Source organism: Apodemus sylvaticus, chromosome 5, assembly GCF_947179515.1.
Source record: "Apodemus sylvaticus chromosome 5, mApoSyl1.1, whole genome shotgun sequence".
Classification (NCBI taxonomy): Eukaryota; Metazoa; Chordata; class Mammalia; order Rodentia; family Muridae; genus Apodemus; species Apodemus sylvaticus.
In genome coordinates this window covers 28,776,954-28,794,718 of record NC_067476.1, presented here as the reverse complement: position 1 = coordinate 28,794,718, position 17,765 = coordinate 28,776,954, and the positions used below count along the sequence as shown (strand labels likewise).

The following is a 17,765-nucleotide window of genomic DNA, read 5'->3' as shown; positions in this document are numbered from 1 at the left end:
AATTTATCTACTGAGCTATCTACTCAACCTTGAGCTCTTTTTTTTTTTTTTTTAGAAAAATTACTGCTTAAAAGATAGCTCTTTTGTTGTTGTTGTTGTTTGTGAAGTGAACAGTTCTTCCAGTAGTTCTTTCAGTTAATATTATATTAACTTTGTGGAGGAATAGATATAATTCATTGATTCTTTAGATGTTTAATAATCCATTTTAGTGGGAATCAACTATTATTTATAGAATTCTTATATTTTATTATAGATAATATTGCTTTCATCTTCAAAATAGGCCTGACACAAAGCGTTAGTGCTCTGTTATTTAGATGTTTAGATCTGCAAAAGACTTAATCTTTTAATGTTGACTTAAATGACTCCTTCAGCACAAATCCCATTATTTGTGCCTCACTTAAAATAATGAACATGAATCATTTAGTTTATCCTTTCATACTTTTCTTTAAAAAAAAAAAAAACTCACTGTATCTTTGGTGCTTTTAGACTCTGATAGCTGTTAGTCTAGGAGAAGCAGCAAACAATCCTGCAGTCCTTATTCTAGCACATTTGATTGTCTCTGAATAATTACTATATTAGCACCAAATCCAGAAAAGGAATAATGGTTTTAACTTTTTTCTTTTTTTAATTTATGCATTTATTTTTGTAGTTATGGTTACAGAAACCAGGGCCTGAACATATATACTAAGTAGTATGTCTCTCATGGAACTATAACCCTGGGTCTAATTCCTTACTTTATAGACTCGTTAAATGTCATTTCTTTCACATAATTAAATACTGGCTTGTAAGTTGAAATAGTATTGTAGTTTGATATTTGAATTTATATTTCTGCCTTTTCTGCAGTGTCTTTTTAAGCTGTGAATAATAACCTTATAATTCTGTGCTCAGAATCTAATGGATACTTAAAACTACATGAATCTCCAAGCATGGTTTTCTGTAGAATCCTTACTCTTAGGGCAGATTCAGATTGATTGTGACTAAGCTAAGACATTTTACAAGTCTTTGTTTCGAGAGACCATTGACTATATGGTTGCCTGGCACTTTTGCATTAGGTTACATTGCCTGTGCATTGAAACAGCTTTCAAGTTGGTGATGTACTGAAGTAGTTCTCCCATTCATTGACATGTCATTGTCATTATTTATCTGAGACTAGATCAAAGAAGAATCTTACTTTTTATAACTCAGTAAAATGGCGCCAGAGCAGTTAGTATTTAATTCCTGGCTGCTACAAATAAGCTTTCACATTCACATTTATTACGTGTTTAATATTTTTATTACATCTGTTCATCTTATGTTTATCAGGTACAAAGAATTTTACGTGAAAGATTTTGTCATCACAGTCCACATAGCAACCTCTTTGGAGTACAAGTACAATACAAGTAAGTCTAACTATCACGCTCCTCTATTATAAATTCATTTTCATATGCTCTCCTAGTTTTGTAAAAGGCTAGTCATACACAAACTTTTATCTTAAGTTATAATGAAGTTATGTTTTATATATAAAAACTGAATGTTGCAAAACATGAACATATATATAAGTACGTAATGTCTTATTATGTTACTAATCAGGACACGTGGTCCCTAATACTTCTTTTGTGTTAATTACCTGCTACTATTGACAGAATTCTGACACATTCTTGTACTTAACATCTGGTAGCCAGCTCAGGTGATAATGACCAAAGTGCTACCAAAAATAATTCTCTCTAAGCCCAGAGGACCAAAAAGTTAGCTTAATTGTCTCTTATCTTCTCCCACTATGAAACCAAATGAATTCCCACTTTCCTGAGTTTCCTCTTCTTGTCTCTAGAGAATCTCCACTGGACAATGTTCTTCTCTATTTTTCTATATACTGGAAAATTTAGATCCTTTGGGCTAGAGAACCAAAAGGGTAGAATTAATTTTTACTTTCAAATTTAGCCTTTAAAAATAAATTAATTTCACCCAATAAATTATTTCACCTTTATTTTTTATTTTTTTCTGCCTTTCCATATCATTTTAGGCATTTGATTGAGCTACTCAAAAGAACTGCTCTCTATGGAGAAAGTAATTCTGTACTCATTGTTGGACCACGAGGATCAGGAAAGACCACAGTAAAAGACTTAAATTTCTCATATATCATTGCTTTAATAGACATTAGAAGTTTTTTCTATCAAATGACACTATATTTCATTTCATTATATTGCAACATTCTCTGTTTTCTATTCCTTTTAAATGTCAAAAACCATCCAGGTATCCTACAAAGTTAAGTTGCGATGTGGGAGTTGACTCCTGTAGTGACAAGGATTTTCAAGTAACAGTCCTTTTCATGTATTGCCCAATCACTGTTTACTTTGTGTGTGTGTCTGTGTGCGTGTGCACATACCATGGTGTGTTGGTGTGTAGAAGCAGGGGATAGCTTTGGTGTTGATGCTTGGTTCTCACTTTTTACCTGATTTGAGATAGGGGTCCTCTATTGTGTTCTCTGTATATTGGCCTACACTGGTACAGGGATTTCCTCCTCCCACCTGCCCCTGAGATCATAGGGACGTGGGTTCTGAGGGTCTCAACTCAGAACCTCACAGGTCATCAGCATAGGATTCCCCAGAAGCATGTTTTCCTTTTTTTTAACCATTTATTTTTAACCTTCAAATCTTTCATATCAAGGTATATCTTCAATATTTATGTCATCTTTCTCTTTTTCTGATAGTTAATCTCAAAAAATTCTTCGCCACCTCATCTGTTCCTTTTGTACAATATACAAAGCAATTATATCAACATTTGAATGTATTGCTATTAAATTTTAAGGTGCTGAGTTGTGTAAATTATGTTTTTCTAATATTCTATAATGCCAAATTTTTACTTTATTCAATAGATTTTGTTTTCTTATTAATATTCTTTAAAAATAGTTAAGATATTAAAATTGTGTTTCTATTTTTTAAAATAGTACATGTTGGTTCTTTATTACATAAGATGAAGATATTTTTATTTATACTATTTCTATTGTTTAAAGAATATAACTTGGTAATCGACAACTTCATTACTGTTTCAAGAATTTTTTGTATTTATTATAACTTTTTTTACTCCAACTTGCTTTGGTCCTTGGTATAATTACTATTTGCCTTTTGTTGTTGTTTGTTTGTGTGTTTTTTTAATAATATTTCTCTTTTGCTTTTGATTTAGTGACTTTTTTAAACAAATGGACAGTGTAAAATACCTTTGTGGTTTTCTTTGTTTTACTTATCTACTGCCTGGGGTCCTCCTCACAGGAGTTTTTGCTTTTTTCCTTCCCGTAGAATTAACTGCATGGATTTTGCTTAAATTTTGTTTTATGAGGAAAATCCAGGAATAATATTTTCCGTAGCCTTTCTTTTTTCTTTTCTTTTTGCTGTACTTATATCACTAAACTACACAGAAGTCTCAGGTCCCTGTGACTTACTAGGACATTTTCTCTTCTTTGTACCATCTATCATAACAGTAGTGAACCAATCAAAGGAAGGAAGTTGGTGTAGATGAGTTCGATGGAAGAGTGCTTGGACTCTTGATAAATACAGTTATGAGATGAAAGTTTTACTAATGTCTATTATTTGAAGTGTTTTCTAATGTGTGATTCATGAATTGAAACAAAATGGCTCCCAAATAAAATATAAATGTCAGTGAAATATGATAGGAGACACCACAAAATGCAATACTTTTAAAAATATGTTGAAGGTAGTGTTTTTAGGGAAATCGTTTGTATGAGTCACAGATGCTCTCCTGTGGTAGAGGTGACATGATTGAACAATTGGAATGTACCGTCTTAGCCCTTACGGGTTGCTCTTATTGTTTCTTCTCGGCTGGGCTGCCACGGTAATCAGACAGTTGTACCCAGAGAGGTGTTTTTGGTTGTGTTTTTTTGGGGGGGGGGTTCTTTTTGGTTTTTTTAAAGGTTTATTTATATATAAGTACACTGTAGCTGTCTTCAGACACCCCAGAAGAGGGCATCAGATCTCATTACTAATGGTTGTGAGCCACCATGTGGTTTCTGGGATTTGAACTCAGGACCTTCAGAAGAGCAATCAGTGCTCTTACTCTCTGAGCTATCTCTCCAGCCCCCTTTGTTGTTGTTGTTGTTGTTGTTGTTGTTGTTGTGTTTTAAGAGAATCTAGATGGAAAGTACCTGTGATCTAAAGTAGAATTCCGTGTCCTTAAAATCCACACAGCTATACCAAAGTTAGTTTCTCTGTTTGCTATCCTTCTGTGAAATCTGTCTGCTTTCTTTATTTATATGTACACTTAACATCTGTTTTCCTGGACCATTTTTTATTTGAATAGAAGTGTTTTATATTGCCCTTAATCTTCCTCATTTACAAATTTCATATTATAATAATACCTTCTGAGTATAAGTACATGTTCATAGCAATTATCATTGGTAATTTTATAATTGCATCTATACCTTTTACTAACGTTCCTATTGTTTTCTGGGTTTTGGTTGGTTGGTTGGTTGGTCGGTTGGTTGGGTTTTTGGTTTTTTTGGTTTTTTTGGTTTTTTTTTTTTTTTTTTTTTTGGTTTGTGAAACAGAATTTCATATACTTCAGGTTGCAGATCATCCTGACTCTTCAATTTTTTTTTTGCTTTCATCTCCTGAGTGCTGGGAATGCAGGCTTATTGCTACCATATCCAGCTAACTTTTTATCAGTATTTATCCATGATTAAATACTTTTTGATTTTTAACTAATTGCTGTTTCTTATTTCATGACAATATGCAGACTATAACAGTATTGCATAAAATTGACATTGGAGGACAAGCCTTTTACAACTATTTAGGTTTATTTTTTTCTATAGCTTTTAGCTGCTTTCAATGACACCTAGTAGAAAAATGTTACCAAATACTAAAATGTACAGAGACATAAAGATTACAGAAGACAGTAGCTTAATCTGTAATGTAGAAAAGCTTTATGATTGCTTCCAATGTTTATTAAAAGTTGATGTAGGGCTGGTGAGATGGCTCAGCAGTTAAGAGAACCCACTGCTCTTCCAAAGGTACAGAGTTCAAATCCCAGCAACCACATGGTGGCTCTCTGATGCCCTCTTCTGGAGTGTCAGAAGACAGCTACAGTGTACTTACATATAATAAATACATAAATCTTTTTTTAAAAGTTTATGTAAATTGTTAAAATATTAAAGATTCAGTTAGGCTTTGCCATTACACTTAGACTTAGTGGCTTGTATATATTTAGACCTTTTAGCTGTAAAGTGATGTATTTGTTTATATTTGTTCTTAGCATTTATGATTTTAATAAAGAATAGCTTCGTTTTATCTTTTCTAAGTTAAACATTTTACACATTTTTATATTTAGTTATTAAATCATGCTTTGAAAGAACTCATGGAAATAGGAGAAGTGAGTGAAAATGTGTTACAAGTTCACTTAAATGGTGAGTATATCATTTTTCTGATAAACAATATAAACTACACAATGAATAAATTCATTTCTGTTTTAAGTCTATCTAAATATCATATATTAAAAACTGTGTGCCAGTTTAATAGCTTTTAGATATTAAAGGAAGGTGAATAAGGTAAAAGTGTATATTTTCAAATAGTTTTTCTTTAAGAAAACTTTTTATTTAGTGCCATCTCCAAGGAATGGTTCTTTGATTATCATATTTTTAGAAGTAATATGAACTAGCAGACTGACTATATTCTTTGTAATTAAATTTTTAAAAGCATTAGAAAATATATTTACTTGGAAACTAATCTGTGTCAAATACTTGTTTCATTTTATTTAGACACCATTAATTGTTCTTTGTTTCAGGACTGCTGCAGACAAATGATAAAATTGCTCTGAAAGAGATCACAAGACAATTAAATCTAGAAAATGTAGTTGGAGATAAAGTTTTTGTAAGTATCATTTCAGATATTCTATTTCTGAAAGGTTAGGAGAGTCATTAGTAAGTTATAGAATATATATATTAGAAATTGATGTAAGATTTTCGTTAGGAAAAGACTTAATGTATGAGGATACATTTAGTCATAAGCTTTTATTTTGATTGTTTTTATGTATTTTTATGACTATTTAGTAAATGTCTTTTTAAATCAAGACTTGCTTCACCAGCATGAGCATATTGGAGACATTTTTAATTTAAAATGGCGTAGTGGGTTAACTTTGTTGCTAAGATTTGATCCCCTGGTTGTAACACTAGGGTGTCGAGTCAGTGAATCTCTCCATATCATATTCTTCCACTGAGTAGACTTTTTGTATATTTCACAAGATTATTCTAACTAAACAAGGGAAGTAAACTTCCTCTTGATTAAATATTCTGCTGGATGCTAATGTGCTGTATGGATATCTGTTATTTCATATCCATCACTTACGGTATGCCTTGAAGTCTCAAAGCACTGATAATGCTTCAGACTGATTTGAAGTGTTCCTAATGTCTCATAAAACTGTTTACCTAACATACATGACCTAAGGAAAACATGAGTAATTCATGTCTTAATTAACTCTCCAGAGACTCCATATGCTACACATTTCCCAAGTCCACTTTCTGTCCACTGCTGTTCCTGCAGTCCTGTCACTCCTACCGTGTCACTATTTTCTCTGTGCTGCAGTAATCTGCACACAGCCGTGCACGCTTCTGGTATCTAGGAATTGCATTCTTTAAATTAGCAGCAAAAAGTTAAGCCAACCATATTTTCTCCTTTCTTGCTCTACAAACTGTTGGGAAATAAAGTTAAACTGTCCCTTTTATAAATACCTATGTTCAACAAGAATTCCTATTGAACTCCATGTAGCTTTTAATTTCCAAATGAGCTGGGGGGAGGGGAACAGTAATTCTAATGTTCCTAAATGGATATATTGGTACTGTGTGTAAATTAATGAAACAGTTGTATTATGATTTCTTTCTAATCATGGCTATTGTGGTTATCATGACAGTCAGTCCTTTGTATATTTAGGTTCTATATCTGTATGCAAACTGAAGCTATTCAAGGAAAAAATGTATTTATGCTTAACTTGTACAGATTTTGTATTTTGTTGTTATATTTTTAAATAATCTATTAGAAGAGCTAATAAATAATATCTAGGTAATGTTTTAGGTTGCTTTCTATTTCTATAATAAATATATTATTCATAACAAATCTGGTGATAACAGGGTTAATAATCTGGCTGCTTCCAGATTATAGGAACTCAAAAAGGAACAGAGACTGGAACGATTGAGGAGCTCTGCTTTCTGGCTTGCTTAGCTGCCTTTCATAGACAGCTCAGGCCTATCTATCTGCTCACTGTAGGCTGGGCCCCAATATAAATTAGCAGTCAAGAAAGTGCTTTACAAACTTACAGAACACAGGCCTATCTGCTCATTATGAGCTGGGCCCCTATATAAATTAGCAGTCAAGAAAGTGCTTTACAAACTTGCTCATAGGCCATTCTTATAGAAACAGTTCTTTAGTCAAAAATTTCTCTTCCCGCGTCTGTATAGATTTTTGGTTAAATAGGCAAAACCTAAATATGACAGGATTTCACTCTATTAAAGTATTGAGAGCAATACAGAGGTAATGGACTATGGTATGCAATTAATTTGTAAATACTATACTATTTTATTTAGCGTGATTGACCAATTTTATATTTTGGTATTCTTGCATATGAAAGGAGGTGTATGATTCAATCCCCCACAATAACAAGGGATGGCTGTTAAAAGATGATTAGCTTATAATCTCTTTTTTTGGAGATTAGAGTCTAATAGAGTCTTAATTACTTGCCTGAGCTTATAAGTTTGTGAAGTCTAGAAATGAAGAACAAAAGTTGCTTAGGCTAGAGCTTTACTGTGTTCATAGTCTTTGAATAAATATATTTTATGGGTACATCATGCAGATATATATGTCTATGTCTGTGTATGTATAGACATGTTTTTTCATAGATATTTGAATGTGTGTGTATACTTTATGATGAGCTATAATGGACTGTTGTTGAAAGAAATCAGAAGACAAAATGCCTTTGAATAAGTAACTGCTGATTTCTAATCAGATTATCTCTATAATGCAGAGTTAGTTACAGTAAATTAATTGTGTAGACTGATTGTTAGTACTAGTACTGGTATCAGCATGTGATTACTATTGTACGTGGATACACTTAAATCATTATGCTGGACTGGTTATCACCAGTGTGTCTGCAAGTAGGCAAACTACCTAGCTTGACAACCTATCAGGACGCACTTAAAGGTAAATGGAGAGAATTAACTCCTGCAAGTTGCCCTCTGGCCTCCAAATGTACATTGTGCTGCACAAACACACAAATAAGTGTAAAAAAAAAATCTAAATATGTTTATGCTATTATCAGGCGCTTCCTGGAAAAGAAACCTATTGTGTTTCTTTTCTCATTTTATTGCTCCTCAAATTTAAAGTTGACTTTTTCCTTAAAATATATAATTGAAGGGGTGGATAGGTTCAGCCATAAGGTGCTCTTACTGCTTTTCCAGAGGAGCTGAGTTTCAAATACCTGAATCATAAGGTTCACAACTGTTTTCTAAATCCAGGTCAGGGAGTCAATACTTCTAGCCTCTGCATTCATCATGCGCATGCCCACATATAGACAGGCATTCTTCCAAAATACTAAGTTTTGTCCGAAAATACTTTAGGTGTATTCCAAAGAAACAGATAATGTGGTAAACGCAAATTGCTAAATAGGCATTCTTAGGTAGAAAATCTATGTTTAATATTTTAAGCAAATCCCCTTTTCATTTTGGATCTGATTTATATCCATATTGGGTTTTTTGTTTTTTGTTGTTGTTGTTGTTGTTGTTTGTTTGTTTTGTGGTGCAAATTAATTTGAGACTAGGAGGAACGTGTTGTGTTTACAAAGTGGAATATATTTCTAGTCCTAGGCTGTATTTAGAATCTAGCAATCCTCCAGAAATTGTACTGTTAACAAGCATTTCTACCAGTATTATCCAGAAAAAAATGAAACTTCACATGACATGGTACTGTCATTTTCTTTTTTTTTTAATTAGTTATTTTATGTATATGAGTACACTGTTGCTGTCTTCAGACACACCAGAAGAGGGTGTTAGATTCATTACAGATGGTTGTGAGCCACCATGTAATTGCTAGGAATTGAACACAGATCCTCTGCAAGAGCAGTCAGTGCTCTTAACCACTGAGCCATCTCTCCAGCCAGTACTGTCATTTTCATTGTTCCACTTTCTCTCCTTTTGTATTCAAGTTACTGATAATTAATGCAAATATACAACTGAGAATCTATTCGATTGCTAATTTCCTAAAAAAATAATGCATGGATGTGTACTTTTTTAAAATATTCTAATATTCATCCTAATCTATTTTATTAAACTTTTTATCTATTTTTATTATGCAGGGAAGCTTTGCTGAAAACCTTTCATTTCTTCTGGAAGCTTTGCAAAAAGGTACATGTTTCAGATTCTTAATTTTACCTTCAGTCTTCTATGACTGTTTAAGTATTATAAATCTTTACCAAAAAAATGAGAAAAAAAGGAAAGAAAGAAAAAGGTAGGGGAATTAAACTAAATAACTTAATTAAATAATCCAATCGCCACTGTAATGTATAAAAAAAAAAAAAATGATTTTTTTTCCCCCAGTGGTGAAATCAGTATCCACGAGATGGCTCAGCATGTAAATAAGCACTTACCACACAAGCCTGAGCACCTGAGTTTGCTCCTCATACCCAAGATGTGAGAGTATCTCTGACTTGCTCACACTCACCATAGCACACTAGAGCATGTACATAGAGACATCATCCAGACAAACTAATAATCCAAATTAGAAAGCTATAATTACTCACCTGTAATCACAGCACTTAGGAGCTCAAGATAGGAAGAAATGGCACTATGTCTCAGACAAACAAGAATAAAATAAATTTTCCTGGTATTTGGTAATTATGGTTGTCTTGAATTCTGTTATAAAGATGCTATAAAAGTTACATGCTTTTGTTTTAAATAACTAGGAAGAAGTGTTTAAAGATTATTCATGTATTTTTCTAGATAGGTTACAATAGGTAAAATTTTAGAATGAAAAGTATCAAGTTAAAAAAATTGTTGTATAATTTTTGAAGCACATTTGAGAGTACATTTTTTTTCCAGAGTTCTAAAACAATTACAAAATCTTATCTTTGGCTAACTTGTAGAGAAGAATCCACATCCATTTCATTTCTATAAATTTGGTTTTTATCTAATTTGCATGACTTTGTTTCTGGTAATGGCCATTCATTTTGATGTTTTGACTGACCACTGTTATTTCCCCTTGATTCTTCATCCTATTTTGGTGATATTTGTTTCATGCATATTTATAGAACTTCTTGTACTTCATTGCCTTCAGTTTTGTTTGTAATTTTTGACAAAATAGAAGTCTTATTAAATTTTTACATAATTCATTTTATCTCACAGGTATTTTTTCTCCTTCAAAATATATAAACATTCAACAGTATTCCCATTTAATGTGTGTGTGTGTGTGTGTGATTATATATATATTATCAATATATATATTGACTATATATATTATCAGTATTCATATATACCTATGTGTACACATACACACATAGATTATTTACTTAACAGATGGGTTGCAGTTTCTCCTGCCTCCTCTTTTCCCAGTCCCTCCTTCATCCTTCCCCTCTCCTAGATTGTTCTCTCTTTCATTTCTTTGCAGAAAAGTGGAGGCTTCCCAAGGATATCAACCTGCCTTGACATAAAAAGTTCTTAAGCTGACTCTTAAACTCCTTATCATCCCGGGCCTACCTTCCAGATTGCTAGGATTACATGTACATGTCAATAAAGCCACAGATATATTATTATATGCAGTGATTTAAATAAACTATTTGCCCCACTGTGAATAGCCATATTATACAAATACTGTTTCTGTATTAAATCTTAAATATGTTTGGTTTTAGTGCTTTGCTCTTTTTTTTTTGGTTTTTTGTTTGTTTGGGTTTTTTTGGTTTGTTTGTTTGTTTTTGCTTTTGTTTTTGCCAAAATTATATCTTTAAGCTCAGGTTATTTTGTTTTATTATTGGGATAAATAAACCTCTTAATCTTTGCCTGAAAGGTTTTACATGAATGTAAATTATTCTTAAAGTTTTAATTATTTTTCTATTAAAGTAGTTTCAAAATTTTCCATTCAAAGTAAAGAGAAAATGTGCTGAGTCCTACTGGTCCTACTAAACATTTCCTCCTGAATTAAATGTTAAAACTTGTTTTGAAAAGAATTATTGTAGTTTTTGTCTTTTTTTTGTAATTACACTTTATATTCTAGTTTGTATTTATAGAGACAAATGAGAAGGTGCATCTTGCATTTCTACTAGCTAAAAATGTCTCTTATGAAACAGCTTTTATGCATTAGAGACTACTAGAATGTTGGATAATATTGAAAAATTATTGTAATTATTAAGGAACTACATTTACATAATCATAAAACTGTTGCAAATTAATTTTCTCACTTTTTTTCATCAAACTGCTAGACTTCTGTAACTAGACTAGTTTACAACAACAATGACCATCTTTGTCCTGTGGATAACTTTTTGTGTAGAAGTAAGCTTTCATGTGTAAATGCCCTACCCTGAGTAACTTGCCAGTGTGTGTTGACTTGAAATTAAAACTGAAGTGTAGCATTCTGAAAATACAAGAAAAGTTGATATAATTTCTTGTTAATCTCAATTCCTTTTTTTTTTTTTTTTTTGTAGGTGACCGGACTAGCAGTTGCCCAGTGATCTTCATACTGGATGAATTTGATCTTTTTGCTCATCAGAAAAATCAAACACTCCTTTATAATCTTTTTGATATTTCTCAATCTGCACAGACACCAGTAGCAGTTATTGGCCTTACATGTAGATTGGTAAGTGTGTAGATTTGAAAAATTCAAACTTAATTATATTGACATAAGTCATTTAACTTAAAGTATTTTGAAATATATCTTTCTTCTATTCTTTATACATTAATACTGCTTTTTATTTGAGGTAAACAAGAAAAGATTGCTACATAATCTATAAGCTCTGATTTTAGTCCTACCAGTGAAATCATGGAATAAAACTCACAAATACTAAGTGAGATTTCAACTCTGGCAAGTAAAGGAACAGCTACATAATATGAGTAATTTTTTTATACAAGATTATTTTTACAATTTGGAATAAGTTCCATAAATTCTATAGATTTTTACCAATTGTAGACACTTACATGAGTCTTTTTTTTTTTTTTTTTTTTTTTTTTTTTTTTTTTTTTTGCTTAACTTTTTTGTTTTGTTTTTGTCCAATGCTGAAAACTGAACCTAAGACATCACACGCAGTAGGCAGCACTATTACTCCTGATTTGTACTCACTATTCTGAGAATCACTTATGAGTTGCTCAGACTGTCCTTTTACTTTCTATCAATCTCAGAAAAATCTTGATTTTTTTTTTTTTTTGATCCTTCTGAGGACAGATTACAGGATTATACTACAAGAACCATCCGTATTACTGTGCGGACCCTTGAAAACATGTAAACCTGTGAGAATCACCTTTTCTCTAACTTACTGTAACTGCTATGTCTGCACATGTCTTCATGTTCCCCATCATCCATCTCCTTTTTTTCATAGGTTTATTTCAGGCTTGCTCATTTATTTTATTTTCTTTCCTACAGCTCTTTCCTTTCTATAAAACGTTTCAGTTAATTCATCTTTGAATAATCTTCCTTCTCATTTTCTATGAAAATTTTCACTTTCTCTTGCTTTTCTCTGAAATTTCTTTCTTTGAAATTTTTTTAATAGTACTTGATATACTTTATATGGTTTGAGATCATTCTTTTGTATTTATTTATCATTGATACTCTGTATTTATCTTTCCCCCAAACAAGAAGCTATCACCAGGCTAAAAGAAAGACCTCTTTCTCGTAAAGAAAGGGATAGGGAAGTGGGGCTGAACAGAAGGCTTAGTGGCTATAAGACCTGCTGGTCAAATATGAGGAACAAAGTTCAGATTCCTAGACTATACTTACTTGCTTAAAGGCCATGAGTGTGACGGCCCACTTGCAACTCCAGAACTTTAAGGCCTACAATGTATTTCTGGAGCAAGCTGTCTGACCAAACTAGCCTAATTGGTTGACTTGTGGGTTAAGCTGAGAAACTCTGCCTCAGTGAACAAGAAAGATAGAAAGCCATGATAGATACTCGTGACTTCAACCTCAGGCCTCCACACATATATACACACCCATATATATGCAAAGCATGCCACATACACATAAGAAAAATAATCTTGTGGGTGAAAATAATGTGAAGATTTGAATTCAGACCCATAGATGTGGGCCACTGTAAACCAAGCCCTGGGGAGGTTTCTGTGCCTTCTTAGCCAGCCTATCTAGCTAAATAGGCTATCCTCAGGTTCAGCAAGAGTCTTGCTGTTTCTGTCTTGTTTTGTATGTATATATAATAGATATGTCCACATGTATGTACTATGGCATGTATATGGACAACAGAATAACTTGTAGGAGTCACTTTTCTCCATTTGCCATGTGAGTCTGGGGATCAGACTCTGGACCTCAGGCTTGGTAGCAAGTACCTTTACCTACTAAGCTGGATCGCTGTCCCTGAGGAACCCTGTCTTAACTATAAACTATAAACAGGAGAGCAGTTCAGCCTAACACCCAGTCTTAACCTCTGGCCTCATGCACACACAGTCCATGTACAAACATTCATGAGTAGATTATGCATATTTCTCTAATTCTGTAGTTCTTTTATATCGAATCATGCTCATGTATATTTATGGATATATATCCTTAACTGGATACCTGTTTATACCTTTGCTTTGTGTGTGTGTGTGTGTGTGTGTGTGTGTGTGTGTGTATTCAGTTCCCCTCAATACTGGTGTGTGTATATACATATATATGTATATATACACCAACCAAAGCAAAGGTATAAACAGTTACTATGTCAGCAAGGAACCCTTTTTTGTAAACATTTTCGTCCAGGGTTTGCTTTTGCTTTCTTGTCCTTGTCCTTGAATTGTTAGCTTTTGTCGTTACTGACAACCACTGGAGCAGCTTCTATGTTCCTTCCTTTCTCCATTCTCAGATGCAACATTTTTTTTTCTTTGCGATTTTTCTTACTTATTTGGAGGGTGCATGCCATGACGGACATGTTTCGCCCGATGACGCCTTGGAGGCCTTGGATCTCTCTCCTTGTCATGCGTGGCTTCCAGGGATCGAATACAAGTCCTCAGCCTTGACGGCAGGGGCCCTTTCACTCTTGCCATCTTCCCAGCACCCGTGTTCAGTAGACATTTTCTGGAGCCACTATCTTTTTTATAAAGAAAATTTTATTGTTGAAATTATCTATAGTTGTTGGAGATAGTAGTATAGTGAAGCTGATTCTCTGCATTTATGTGTAATTTTAATAATTACCACAAAATGATCTAATCTCTGTCTTCCCTCCAAAATATTGAGGCAAAACGGTAATAATTTTATCTCATGTTTATGTTTTTCAGTTAATTTTAAGAAGAAAACTTCTCAAAGTTTATTTTCATGCAGTTACACCTTAAAAATAATAACTGGATGGAGAAATGGCTCAGCCTTTAAGACTACCTGTTCTCATTGGAAAGGACGAGAATTTAGTCCTTCCACTGATCACAGCAGCTTAATACTATCTGTAGTTCAGCAAATAGAATTTTGTTCTGTTATACATAATGTTACTTGAGACTCTTAAGCAAAATAATGAAGATCTCTGAATTTGTGTTAATGGTAGTAAATCTCATAGCATTTTGTTACATCAGACTTTTATGTGAATCTTTTGTAGGCTGTGCAGAATACCACACTGGTGTGCTTAATGTCCCTGACAGACTGCGTTCAGAAAGAGTAGCTGTTTCTCTGTCCTTACTGGAATTGGGACAAAGTTAACACTTGATAATGGGATTCGAAAGCAATGACGAAGATACTGGTGCCTAGGAAGAAATTACTAAGTTCAGTAGCTATCAATTTGTGGGTTGCAACCGATTTAGGGGTTGAATAACACTTCCACGTGGATCAAAGGGGTAACCTGTGACCATGCTGCATATCAGATATTTGTAGTATAATTCATAACAGTGGCAAAATTACAGTTAGGGAAATAGTAATGAAAATAATGTTGGGTGGTCATCACAACAGAATTAGAAGGGTCACAGAATTAGAAAGGTTGAAATCACTGATTCAGTTCCCCTCAAATAAAATGCTTACTTCTATATTATAAATGTTACAAGCTGTAGTCTGCTTATTCTCAAACAGCATTTTTTAACATGCATCTTATACAGATTTCATTTTTGTTTTCAAGGATATTTTGGAACTCTTAGAAAAGAGAGTGAAGTCACGATTTTCTCACCGGCAGATACATGTAATGAATTCATTTGATTTTCCACAATATTTGAAAATATTTAAAGAACAGTTATCTCTACCTGAAGAATTCCCAGATAAGATTTTTGCTGAGAGATGGAATGACAATGTTCATGTAAGTTGAAGACAATAATCACAAAGCGATGAGTGTCTTTACATGCACAAATTATAGACTTTTCTTATTTAAAAGCAATAGAATATCATGTCTCCTAAAATACCTTTTCAAAAGAACTCCTGGGTATGCTTTAAAACTCTTACCAGTGGTTGAAATTATATCTGGTTTACATTTTAATAAATTTTTAGTGAATTTGCATAGTTTAAGTTTTCTATATTTTATAAATTTAGAAACTTCGGTGATATTTCATTCATTTATTTATATTTATATATATTTATAATTTATTTACATATATTTATTTTCTGTTCTCATAAATGACTTCAGCTTTTGTTTATTAGCTGATTATTGACTATCAGCATTAGTTTATTAAGAGACTGTCCAGACTGTGGTGACTCTCTTTGTATACCAGGCAACCAGACCTTATTTGCAAACTAAATTTTGTTTTAAACAGGTTCAGTGCTTAGATATAATTTCTTTATATTTTTGACTTTGTTCTGATTAAAAATTCCTGACATATAATAATTATTGCTGGAAACTCTATTTAAGGTGTTTACTTTGAGATTATGTAGTTGAGTTTGAGGATATAGAGGTGTAAACCACACGGAGGCCGCAGCTTTCGGCAACTGTTCAACAGCGCCACAGTGATGAGCGTTCCTATTCAGCTCTCCTCCTTTCACCCAGAATCTCCGCCCATGTAGTAGCTTCCCACAGTCGAGTGTACTGTGTTAGTCAGTGTTAAAGTGATGTGAAGAAATATGACCAAAGCAGCTCCTTAAAAGAAACTATGTGATTGGAGGCTGTGTTACTGTTTCCAAGGCTCGTTCTATTATCATGAAAGCAGGGAGCATGCACACAGGCATGCATGGTGCTGGAGAAGTATCTCTGAGCTACATCCTGATCCACGAGCACACAGAGAGAGACCCTGAGCCTGTCAGGGGCTTGTGAAACCTCAAAACCCATGCCCAGTGACACACTTCCTCCAACAAGGCCACACCTCCTAATCCTTTCAAACAGTTCTGTGATCACACATTCTTATTCATCACAAATGTCCCACCTCTTTAATCTAGATAATCATCTACAGGAATGTGCCAAAGGCTATCCTAATCTAGATAATTTTCTCATTAACAAGTCAACAGTCAATATTAATTATCCATCACAACACTATTATGTTTATATTAAGATGTATAAAATCCTAATTTTTAAAGTCATACTAATATTTCATAGAACTCAGGAGATTGTTAACTAAACAAGTTTTCTCTAATACTGTGATACAAAATCTCTATGGGCCACGTTCCTTATAGTTGGCACTTCACATTGTTCTTTTTCTTACTATTATTTGGAATTTAACATCTAGGCCACTGGCCACTTGCTTTACTTCTCAGTGCCTAACAGGTCTCCATTCCCTTTATATAGCCCCTGAGCTAATCAGTAGTCTTACTTGTCATGTTTGTGAGAGATTTGAATGCAGCATTTACATACCTGCTTTCCTGATGATTTTATTATTCCATGCTTATTTACTCTCTCGTCCTATGGTGACTTTACAGCCAAGGCTTGCGTGATGGTTAATCTTCATGTCAATATGACTAGTTTCGATTGCCATGGAAGCACGCTTCTGCATGCATCTATGAGGGTATTTCCAGAAAATTTTAACTACAGAGGGAAGCCCTATTCTGAATGTGAGTGTCACCGTGCCTTGTGGAAAGGGAACCGTGAGCTAAGAACTAGCATTCGTTATCCCCTCCTCCTTGACACAGTGCACACACTGGCATATGCTGCCTTAAGCTCGCCGTGAGGCTTTCCCCTCCATGTTGGATTGAAATCTTCAAAAGTTGGCCAAAATAAACGCTCCCTTAAGCTGCTTTATTGCTCGGGATTTTTAATGGCTACAGCGTGTTTTCTAGATTGCTGTGGCCTCCTGCACACTGTCCCCGGCTTCGGTGTGTCCTTTTCCATCGCTCCTTTGTCTGTACCACTTTATAACCTCTTGACCGCAGCTAACTCTGCACAGGCATTCTGCCTGCTCCTTCCCCACTCCACCCCACCTCCCCACCCCCAGAGTTCATCTTTTTCAGTTTTTTTGTTTGTTTTTATAGTTTTTCCTTGTCAGTGAAGGCTTCACCAGGCAAGTCTTCTATAAATATCTGAATTCTCTCCACAGCTGTAATTGGCTCCAGTTGGGCTTTCTTTTTTCTTCCTGTCCAATCCATTTGCAAAGGCTGTGTTTAAGGTTTATGATGACTCCTTTGTTTGAGTTTATGTTCTTATAGCTCTTCATAATTTCCCTACTACATTCTTGTAACTCCACCGTTTTTTCAGGTGTTAGAACTCTTATTCTCTGCTGT

At 33.7% G+C, this 17,765-nt stretch overlaps 1 protein-coding gene across 4 annotated transcripts in view; it reads left to right on the top strand.

The window, feature by feature from the left end:
- Window positions 1-17,765, top strand: part of Orc4 (origin recognition complex subunit 4) — a 33,906-nt gene that overhangs the window by 8,659 nt on the left and 7,482 nt on the right. For 3 of the 4 annotated variants that reach the window (XM_052182452.1, XM_052182451.1, XM_052182453.1), the window contains exons 3-9: window positions 1,303-1,379; window positions 2,000-2,090; window positions 5,317-5,392; window positions 5,770-5,855; window positions 9,325-9,373; window positions 11,662-11,813; window positions 15,250-15,423. In XM_052182452.1, coding sequence (XP_052038412.1) covers window positions 1,303-1,379; window positions 2,000-2,090; window positions 5,317-5,392; window positions 5,770-5,855; window positions 9,325-9,373; window positions 11,662-11,813; window positions 15,250-15,423 — 705 coding nt within the window. Of the gene's footprint in view, window positions 1-1,302; window positions 1,380-1,999; window positions 2,091-5,316; window positions 5,393-5,769; window positions 5,856-9,324; window positions 9,374-11,661; window positions 11,814-15,249; window positions 15,424-17,765 lie in introns of those variants that run through there. The other variant, XM_052182454.1, reaches the window with a different exon arrangement.